An 11,348-nucleotide genomic window follows, 5' to 3' on the forward strand; every position below is an offset into this window, starting at 1 on the left:
TATATTATTAAAAGTGAGACCATTTTTTAAAGTGAGAGAATATTGTTATGATGTAGAAAATATAAAAAATAAAATAAAATAGTTAAAACACTTACAAATTTGATAATGTGAAAGTAGGGTTCAGTTTTGAAAGTGAAAAAGTATTGATAAAGATAGCCTAAGGATCCAAAATCTTCTTTCTCAACTTTATCTCTCTTTCATATGTGCAAATCCACATGTAAAAACCTTCCAAAATTTCCTATTGAAGATGCTCTCAAGATGTTTACTCAATGCACATTATTAGATAAAATAATAATTGTGAACTGCCCTCATCTCAAAAATAAAATAAATTAGTATTCATAAAGCGCAAATTATGCTGTGGATACGTACGTACTCACCATGTGCATGGTGAACACATGGGTAGATCCATAATTTCTATGTTGTAGATTCATAATTCCTATGCTGTAGAAATTATGAATCTACAGTACGGTATAGAAATTATGAATCTATAGTATAGAAATTATGGAGATCTATAATTTTTATGATGTAGATCCATAATAATTATGGATCTACAACTTAGAATTTATGAATCTATTCCGTGTTCACCATACGTATGGTAAACACGATTCCACAACATAACTATTGTCCATAAAGTTAGTGGGTTCGTATTATATGATTTTATTAATTTAGTCTATATACTTTAATTTAATTCAGTTTAGTATATTTACTTTATTAAAATTATATAATTAAATACAATTGTTATCCTCTTATGAAAATAATCTCAAATCCCTCCACTTTATTAAGTGACCAACTTGATATTACTGTATGAAATTTAATTATAGAGTATCTTGAAATATTAGTTATAGAAAATTTTATTTGTATTTTTAACCCCCTACCCCCCCCCCCCCCCCTCTCCCCAAAAAAAAGTTTCATATAAAAAAAATAAATTAAATAATTACGATACTAAAATGATAATTTTAAAAGTTGTGGGCTGAAAGTAAAAACACCTCAATAGTCATAGGACCAAAAGTGAAATTAATTCCTATAGAAAAATTAAAAATGATAATTTAAATTTTCAATTTTCAATTTATTTTTATCATTAATTTTTTAATTGACATTTAAAATTGAAGTGCATGGTCACTTCAATCTCCAACAAATATTAAAGGGGGTGTTTGGTAAATGGTTGTTAGCTCATAACTGTTAGCTTATTGGGTTAGTGAGTTTGACTAGTAGATAACATTAGTTGATTGTAGAAAAATATTTCATAAATTAACTGTGAGCTGGTAGTTGATTACATACAAAATGATTTTTTCAAAAAGTTTATTGAAAAAGCTACTTTGAACAATTTTTTGAATTTTAGCATTTTGGAGCAATAAGTTATACAAAAGCTAATTAATCAAACACTCATATTGATTGTTTAACCGAGTCAAACAGATAATAGTGGTCAAATAAGTCAAAATTAGCTGATAGTCTACCTATTTTACCAAACAGGGCCTAAAACGTATTTATACTAATGCAAACTCATGTGTTTTTCACAAAGGTTACTTTAAAACTGTTCAAAACTATTTTTTAAAAAACTTCATTAATATACTTTGATAATCAATTTAGAATTCATCCATTATTCATTTTGAGTAAGATTTTACATTGAGCGGGTTCAGGCGGTTGGGGTATGCAACAAAGCAACCTGTTGATTTTTTATTGTTTATTTTTAAGATTAAAATCCAATCCTTAAAAGAAAGAAAAACAAAAATCAAAACCGGTCAAATTTTACAAACTTTTGATTCGGTTGGTTTAGTTCGGATGTATTCGAATTTGTCAAAAGAATTTGAAAAGTAAATTATTTTAAATAAATTTACATGCCAATATTACCATTTTTAATTTTACATGTCAAATAAGTAAATTATTTTAAATGAAATTCACATATTTACAAATCTATAAAGACAATTTATAGTTTACACTTCCAATTCACGTAAAATCTATATATATATATATATATATATATATATATATATATAGAGGGTTGCATTCACATGCAAACCCTCTTAAAATACAAAATTGAGGACAATATTTAGCCATAGGATCTATTTTGATGGATGGTTTAGATGCAATGGGAGAAATTGATTAAAGATTCAGTTTTACGGTAAATAAGGGCAAAAATGGGAATGAGTATACTACATAAATAAGGAATAAAAATCATTAGTATATTAAGCAATAATTTAGAGGTTTAAGTACGGTAGGAGTTGGATACATGAATAGCAACAACTCCACTTAAACAAAAGAACGCCGGCTACTTTTTCATCGAGGTGCAGTCATCACAGACCCCATGGACACAGGCAACATGAACAACAGAAAAGAAAGGAATTATACTCCTAACCCAGAATCAACGAATGGTGCAAATGCAGGTAATTACACCGTCAATACACAGTAATTATGAAAGCTGTGTAATTTGTTTGGGTTAAATTTGTTTTGGGGGGACAAAGGTAAAGCATATCACACGTACAAGAGTGGGTACTGGTAGCCGAGGTTTATGATAATGGTGAATACAAAGCCACATGATAGGGTTAGGGGAGGCGGCGGAACATTTTAAACAGCACGTGCACACAGAATTCATAGTGTGTGCATACATATTCCTTATTCAAGTTCGCGAGTTTAATTATAACGCGTATGGAAGTTAGATTATAATAACGCTGTATCCCTCACGGCAGTGTTCCCCGTGCATACGCAGTTAGGAAGCTGTGCACCCATATGGCCCAAGAAGCCGCATAACAGATTTGTAGCAAAGTCTTTGCATTTTTTTTATACAATCATTGTTGGCAGTGACTTATTGAGCACTAATGGTATCGCAATAACAACGTTCATTGACACAAGTAACATGAACGACAGAAACGAAAGGAATTATGATGCCAACCCAGATTCAACAAACAGTGCAAACGCAGGTAATTACACCGTAATTATGCATGCTATGCAATGTGTAAGGGTTAAATTTGTTTTTTGGGGGTCAAACGTAAAGCATATCACACAAGGGTGGGTACTGGTAGCTTAGGTGTAATGATAATGTTGAGTAAAAACCGCATGATAGGTTTTGAGGAGGCGGGGGAACATTTTAAACAGCATGTGCACACAGAATTCATAGGGTGTGCATACACATTCTTTATGAAAATTTGCACGTTTGATTATAATAATGCGTATGCAATACTGATTATAATAATGCTGTTTACACCACGCCTTAGTGTCCCGTGCACACGTATTTAGGCGGATGTGCACACATATATCCCAAGATGCCGTATAGCATATTTGTAAGGAATTTAGTGCCATGTTTTTTTCCCTAACTCTATGCACCACAATCACTGTTGCCAGTGGCTTATTGAGCATCAATGGTAACGCAATAACAATGATCATTGACAGGCGGAGACCATATTGGAGTAGGAACTACGAACTGCGACGTGCTCGTACTACCAGATGGGACGAAACAGTGGTTCCCTATTTGCAAAGACAAAAGCACACCATATGTTGGGCAAGAATTTTGACAGCTTAGAAGAAGGAATATAATTATTTTTAGTATTACAATTGTTATTTTTATTAATAATATTGTTATTAAGTTAACTGTAATAATTATTATAGTTATTTATGGGCACCATCGAAATGGTCTGCTTAATAGAGTGGGTGCTAAATTTATTTGAACTTGCATACGACACCCAGTAAACATACGAAGTTTTCCAAAGTGTGATTTTTATTTTGCTAAGTGTGCTCATGGTTCACCAGCCCCGTGCACACGTACCGTGTAAAATTGGAATGGCACTACTACCCACTCATTCTTGTTTTGAGTATTACTATTACTATTATATTTTCTTTAAATATTATTGTTATTATTACTGCAATAATTACTGGGCACTAGCGAATTGGTGTAATGGATAATAAGTAGGGATCACAAAAGCATATACTCTGGTGCACACGTGTAGATCTAATCCGTATTAATATGAGCACGAAACGTATAAGTTATTTAGCTATGAGTGCACACATATTAACACCGGTGCGCACACGAAAAATGGGTACCATTCACACAATCCAGAACAAAAATTGCACAGGTAATTGAGGACAAGTGCACACATAGCAACACCAATACGCACACGCGCACCAAACGAATTAAGACACAGACATAAATTGAAACCAAAATTGGTCTAATAGATAATAATTAGGGATCACACAGACATATGTGTACACACATTAAAAATAGGTTGTGAAGTGTTGAGTTAAAGTATTGGTTGATTTTTTTTTTTATTTTTTTTTTTGAGTACTCAGAAGTATTGGTTGTTAATTTAATTAAAACAGAGATTACAGTTGGTGCTATGAGTTTTGATATATATGAATTGAGTAACGCATTTATTGTTTGCAAGTGCAAACTGATATGAGGGCATGTGCATACAGTGCCCAAAATGATAGTATAATTAGTAATAAGTAGTACGGTTAGAACCAACGGGGTGACCAAGGACCTTGTGGTCCACTGGTACCTGGTTGCTCCCTTATGTGGGAGGTGGATGGTTTAAGGTTCAGTGGAGGCGATTATGGTGTCATTATGTAATAGGTTGTGTATGTGGGTATCCTCATTCCCTTATAAATAAAAAAGAACCAGCAGGGTGCACACGGCCGTACCCATGTATGCACACAGCTAAATGCATTTAGTTGATTAATACAGTAACAAAATGAACTTAGGCAATAGGCAGTGTAATTATGAACTTAACTACTTAGGCGGATGCTGAACTTTTAAATATATATATATATATATATATATATATATATATATATATATATATATTCATTCTAAATTACAGATTACACTTCTACATAGATGACATTTGTAATTGTGTGGTTCAATAATGCTACAAAATGAGATGGTTAGTGCTGGTGTGCACACTAGTATGCAAAACCCAAAAAAAAAAATCCTTCGGCTCGACAGTAATAATAGGATTTCCTTCAACATTTTCATAATTAACAAGCGACCAGTCCACATTCCTTGCAAATCCATGCTGTAAGCAATACAAACATCCTTAAGAGTCAAAATTAACATTGAGAAAGTGACCACAATTTGGAACTATCGTAACTTCATTCATCGAAAACAATTGTAGTGGATTTACCTGCTGAATTTGACCAGGTCCAAACTTCGGGAAACAATGTGGTATTCCTCAACTGTGCCAATGGGAAACTGTCAGTAACTTGGTATATTGGTGAATCTCACATCTCTACTTTCTCCTAGAATTCAAGCCTAAGAAACAAAAAATCCCAGAGATCCTTTAGCAATAACAAGTCATTTATAATTGCGTGGTTCAATATCAGATGAATTAGAAAACTCATCCAAAAAAAAAAAAAAAAAAAAATGGAAACACAGAACTCGCCATCGACCACTGCCCAAAGGCGAGGTCCGCTATCCCAATCCCACAGTCGACTACCGTAAGCCACCCCCCACCAACAACACAGAACTCGCCGGGAAAAACACATGCATAACCACCCGATCCCCCAACAAGCGAGCAACAACCCAACAAAACAGATGCTAAAACGAGCAAAAAAATCGCAAAAGGAGAAAAGAGGGCAAAAATACCTCGACCTAAATCCCGCGACCATTGTCCGGCTGCTAAGGAAGACGGTGAATCGACGGTGTTGGAGGAGAGCATTGGCAGAGAGAAGAAAACGAGAGAGAGTCCGGGAAACACGCGAAATTCTAAACGTGATTGTAATTGTGTAGGAATTAATCTAGTTACAAATCCAAAAATACCCCCCTAAAATAAAACAGTTGACCGCATCATTAAAAACACCATAAATAATTAAACAAATCCTGGACATCCAATCCCAAGATCCAACGAACCTAACGAATCCACACGTTTGTATTTTAAGCCCTGTTTGTATTTGAATATAATCCTATATATATATATATATATATATATATATATATATATATATATATATATATATATATATATATATATATAATCGCACTCAGGTGCGAATGCTTCGCCCAGGCGCGAAATAGGAATGAATTCTGTTCGTCCACGTGTCCAGATCTAATGGATGAGAAACACTGATTTTTTAAAAAAATGCGGTGGCATTTTCGTAAATAATTAAACATCGAAGTGCAAGTAAAATGTATTACAAGTACATGTAAAATGTATTATAGGTGCAAGTAAAAATTTACACTGAGCATCAATACTTAGTTGCACCTATAGTTCTAAGTAGTTGCACCTATAATTCTAAGTAGTTGTACACATAGTTATAAGTAGTTGCACCTAGGTGTATGAATGTTTGCGAGTGGTTTTCAGGGGTATTACTACCCGCTGAACTCAGATTAATGAATGTTAACAAGGCAAAATTACATGCATTTATAGGTGAAAGTAGGTGCACCTATAGTTATAAGTAGTTGCACCTATAGTTATAAGCACACCCAGGTGCATGAATGTTTGCGGAAAGTGAATGCTAACAAGGCAAAATTACATGCACTTATAGGTGAAAGTAGGTGCACCTATAGTTATAAGTAGTTGCACCTATAGTTATAAATAGTTGCACATATAGTTATAAGCACACCCAGATGCATGAATGTTTGCGGAAAGTGAATGCTAACAAGGCAAAATTACATGCACTTATAGGTGAAAGTAGATGCACTTGTAAGTGATTTTACTTGCACTTCGATGTTCAATTATTTACGAAAATGTCATCGCGTTTTTTTTAAGTTATTAGATCTGAACACGTGTCGCACGCTGATTCGTTCGCATTTCCCTCCTGAGCACTTATTCGCACATGAGTGCATCCCTCTATATATATATATATATATATATATATATATATATATATATATATATATATATATATATATATATATATATATATATATATATATATAAAAGTAAAATCATTCTACATCATTTCCCCGCCCAAACTTTCCTGCTAAATTAATTAAATAATAAATATTTTATAATTTTTTTGGTCAAATAATCTATAAATCTTATTTGGAAAGTAAATGTTTTATAGAAAGTACTTAAAATGTATTAATTGGTAATATTGTATAATTAGAATATTACAAATGTATTAATTGGTAATTAATTTATAGTAACTGTGAATATTATGTATGGTAATAACATATGGAACACTTACATCATTTCCCCGCCCAAACTTTCCTGCTAAATTAATTAAATAATAAATATTTTATAATTTTTTTGGTCAAATAATCTATAAATTTTATTTGGAAAGTAAATGTTTAATGGAAAGTACTTAAAATGTATTAATTGGTAATATTGTATAATTAGAATATTGCAAATGTATTAATTGGTAATTAATTTATAGTAACTGTGAATATTATGTATGGTAATAACATATGGAACACGGATTGCAATTTGCAAATGAATATTATGTATGATAATGAAGAAACGTGATATACAATTATGGTAATATAACCAAATCATATATGCTACCATTTATTGAACAGATACTACAATGTAATAGAGTCAGTAGCATTCAAAAAAATATATATATATGCTACCATTTAATGAAGAATTATTTTAATATGGTAATATTATGTAAAAAAAATTTGATCTAATATTATGGCAATATATAACCAAATCATATATGCTACTATAGCCATATATGTATACATATATTGGGTTCTCATATTGCAGATGACATAGAGGCGGTGTCTCCATGAGCCTGAAAGTGAACAGCGATGACGGGAGTACCGCCGAGGTCAAGGAGGAAGGCGACACAACGTAACGGATCAAGGCAACGACAATTCTAGCGTTGTGCGCGAAAGATGATAGATAAAACCTTGAGTTCTTTAGCAATCTAGAAGAAGCGATGCTGCAGAGATTGTAGAATGAAGTATCGGCACCAACAGTTATCATACACCAGTGAAGACGATGCCTCTTCTCGACTTCTGATTATATACAACTACGGCGGAGAAGATGATGGTCGGAGACAAGACTTGCGTGAATGGCATCCAAGGAAGAAAGGATTCTCCATAGGACGATTGTTCTATGTTCCTCCAAGGTGTGGAGAATTATACTATCTAAGATGCCTTTTAAATATCATACGTGGACCTTCAAGCCAAGAGGATATTCGAACTGTTTGGGGGGTCATTCACAAATCATTTAGGGATGCGTGTTATGAATATGGATTATTAGATGATTACAAGGAGTACATCGACGGTATTACTGAATCCAGTTATTGGGCATCCGCGTTTGCATTGCGAAGGTTGTTTGCTACGTTGCTCACTTCAAGTTCAATCACTAGACCCGAGGTGGTGTGGAATGCCATTTGGCAATTTCTTGCTGAGGATGCACAGTTTCGTCGTTGACGTCTCATGCATAATCCAGGTAAAACAACATGCAATCTATTTATTGAACATTATTATTTGCTTTTCATGATTAATACAAAAACCTATTCTTTGATTATGTTTTCGTTGCGTTTCTAAACAATGCAGATTTGTTGTTATCGGAATACGATAAACAACAATTTGCTCTGGTCGAGTTGGAGAAGTTACTGTCTTTGTGGGGGAAGAGCCTGAGCGACTATCCGAAAATGCCGATTCCAGAAGAAAACAACATTGGATTGACAGAAAACATGTTGAGATTCGAAGAGTTGGCGTACGATAATGAATTATTGAAGGTAGAGCATGAAACATTGGTAACTCAATTGACGGATGAACAGAAGGTGGTTTACAACTCTGTTATTAATGATATTGATTCTAATGGAGGCGGATTGTTTTTTTTATATGGTTACGGAGGAACAGGAAAGACGTTCGTCTGGAGAACATTATCTTCAAAGATAAGGAGCCGCGGAGATATTGTTCTGAACGTTGCTTCAAGTGGAATAACATCTTCAGGGCCGTTCCTAAGAAAATTGGGTCCTGTGCGAAAATTCAAGATGACCCATTTTTGTATAATTGTAAATATATAAAAGATATATTATATTGTATAGTACCACAATATATAATACTCTATAAAAAATTTATCATTCTAATTTTCAATTGAAATTAAAAGTGACATTCTTCTTCTTCGGACATATTTAGATGTAAAATCAATCACCAATCTATTGAGTCTTTCTTACAATATACTTGATCGTAAGTAAGATTTCAACAACTTCAAATTTAAAAACTTTTTTATGCATAAAACAACAGTAATGCAAATAGTCAACACTATTTGATATTGCAATTGTAGCATCAAAATACAAGAAATTATATTGTTATTCACCTATCAAAAAATTAAATTCCTAACTGAATTACTAATTTAAAAATTATGAATAAAATTAAAGAATTAAAATATTTAACTTACACACTTCCATCCGTGAAGAATAAAAAAATTGAGAATGTAAAATACACAAATAACGCACTTCAAATTAATGAATTAGACCGAATTTCTGCGTTGTGAATACAAATCTTGCGTGTATGCAATATAATAGGAATAATAGTAAATTTTGACTCTTTATATATAATAATTTTACAATAGTCAAATAGGACCGCTTCAATTCCTATAAATTATAGTAAACTATAATTTTATATGTAAATCAAATTCTTTGGAATTAGGAAGGTAAGCTTTTTAGAATTTTAGACCGTCTTAATTTCTTCGTACATAAGTCAAACCAACACTAATCTTAACTATAATAAAGCTATATGGTTTGGGAAGTAATTAATGTTACAATTATTATTTTGGTGAGTAATTATTGTTACAATTATTATAAAATAGTCACGACATCCTTTACTATATATATATATATATATATATATATATATATATATATATATATATATATATATATATATATATATATATATATATATATATATATATATATATATATATATATATATATATATATATATATATATATATATATATAAAGCACAACATTTGAAAAATAAAATAAACTATTTTTTCTCCCCCATAACAAAGGATTACATTTATTTTAAATTTACTCATACAAAATTTGAAATTTGCTTTCTAAATGTAATTATCTTAGTTATTATTCGTATTGTGAAAATTATAATATAGATGAAATACAATTAAGAATAAAAAAGCAATGTAATTATGTAAATTCTCTCTATAAGTTTATTTGAATATGTACATAATTAGAGATTATATTAACCATACATAATTTTAATTTTAATTTTAATTGTAATTTTTTATTCTATAAAAACAATAAATACTTGACCGATTGAAGCTCAAAAATATTATTATATTAAACAATTTAAAATATTTTTATTTTTTTGAATTTTTTTATTTATATTTATAATAACATCATTTTTTCCCGTGCATCGCGCGGGTGAATTACTAGTATATAAAACATAAATATACAATAATTTTTTTTTTTAATAAAAGTGCCCCCAAAAATTTGGGGGCACAAAAGCTATATGCTCACTGTTGCTAGCTAGTGTATGTAATAATGTAAGTACATACATACATTTGGGGCCCCCAAAATTTGGGGGCCCTGTGCGCATGCCCTGGCCAAACATGGCCATGGACGGCCCTGAGCATCTTTACTATTGCCGGGTGGCAGGACAGCGCATTCTCGATTTGCTATACCACTCTCAGTGAATGAAGATTCCACCTGCAACATCTCGCAAAGCAGTGACCTTTGCGAACTTATAATCAAGTGCAAATTGATAATATGGGATGAAGCACCGATGACACACAAATACTGTTTTGAGGCTTTAGACAAAACCATGAGGGATATATTGAGATTCACTGTACCTAGTAGTGATCAGAAAATATTTGGTGGAAAGACAGCAGTATTGGGCGGTGATTTTAGACAGATTCTTCCAGTTATTCCAAAAGCAACGAGACCAATGATTGTAGGAGCCACTATTAATTCTTCATACCTCTGGAGGAATTGCAAGGTATTGAGGCTCACGAAGAACTTGAGACTACTGAGCTTAGCTTCAAATGAAGATAGACAGACGGTTGATTGGTTCTCAATATGGATTGCAAACATCAGAGATGGGATTACAGGGTTTGTAAACAATGGATTGTTTGAGATCGATATTCCACTAAGGTTTATGTTGAAGCGTGAACCTGAACCAATTGCAACTATAGTTAAAGCATCTTCCCAATGGCGAAGTATGGAATGCTAGAAGAGTCACACCTAGAAGGACGAGCGATCCTCTCACCTACTTTAGATGTTGTTGATCAAATTAATCAGTATATGTGTGACATGAACACTGCAGAAGGTCGGACGTATTTAAGCTGTGACTCTTTGTGTAAGCAGAATCAGATGGTGATAATCTCTCACAAGTACATACTCCTGAATTTTTAAATAGCTTTAGATTGTCTGGACTTCCTAATCATTCATTGAGAATAAAGGTTGGTGCACCTGATATGTTACTGCGGAACATAGAC

The 11,348-nt window shown here is 32.4% G+C and overlaps 1 protein-coding gene and 1 long non-coding RNA gene across 2 annotated transcripts; one reads left to right on the forward strand and one right to left on the reverse strand.

The window, feature by feature from the left end:
- Nucleotides 1-4,923: 4,923 nt before the first annotated feature.
- Nucleotides 4,924-5,286, reverse strand: LOC109154508. Its single transcript, XR_002049730.1, has 3 exons — nucleotides 5,221-5,286; nucleotides 5,112-5,189; nucleotides 4,924-5,003 (listed from the first exon to the last, which is right to left on the reverse strand). It is a non-coding gene; the product is annotated as an uncharacterized LOC109154508 (long non-coding RNA).
- A 3,031-nt stretch (nucleotides 5,287-8,317) lies between these two features.
- On the forward strand, nucleotides 8,318-11,083 carry LOC109154399. Its single transcript, XM_019302200.1, has 3 exons — nucleotides 8,318-8,330; nucleotides 8,438-8,717; nucleotides 10,510-11,083. The coding sequence occupies exons 1-3, from the start codon at nucleotides 8,318-8,320 to the stop codon at nucleotides 11,081-11,083; spliced, it is 867 nt and encodes a 288-aa protein (XP_019157745.1).
- The last annotated feature ends 265 nt before the right edge of the window (nucleotides 11,084-11,348 follow it).

Source organism: Ipomoea nil, unplaced genomic scaffold (genome assembly GCF_001879475.1).
Source record: "Ipomoea nil cultivar Tokyo-kokei standard unplaced genomic scaffold, Asagao_1.1 scaffold2647, whole genome shotgun sequence".
Taxonomy (NCBI): Eukaryota; Viridiplantae; Streptophyta; class Magnoliopsida; order Solanales; family Convolvulaceae; genus Ipomoea; species Ipomoea nil.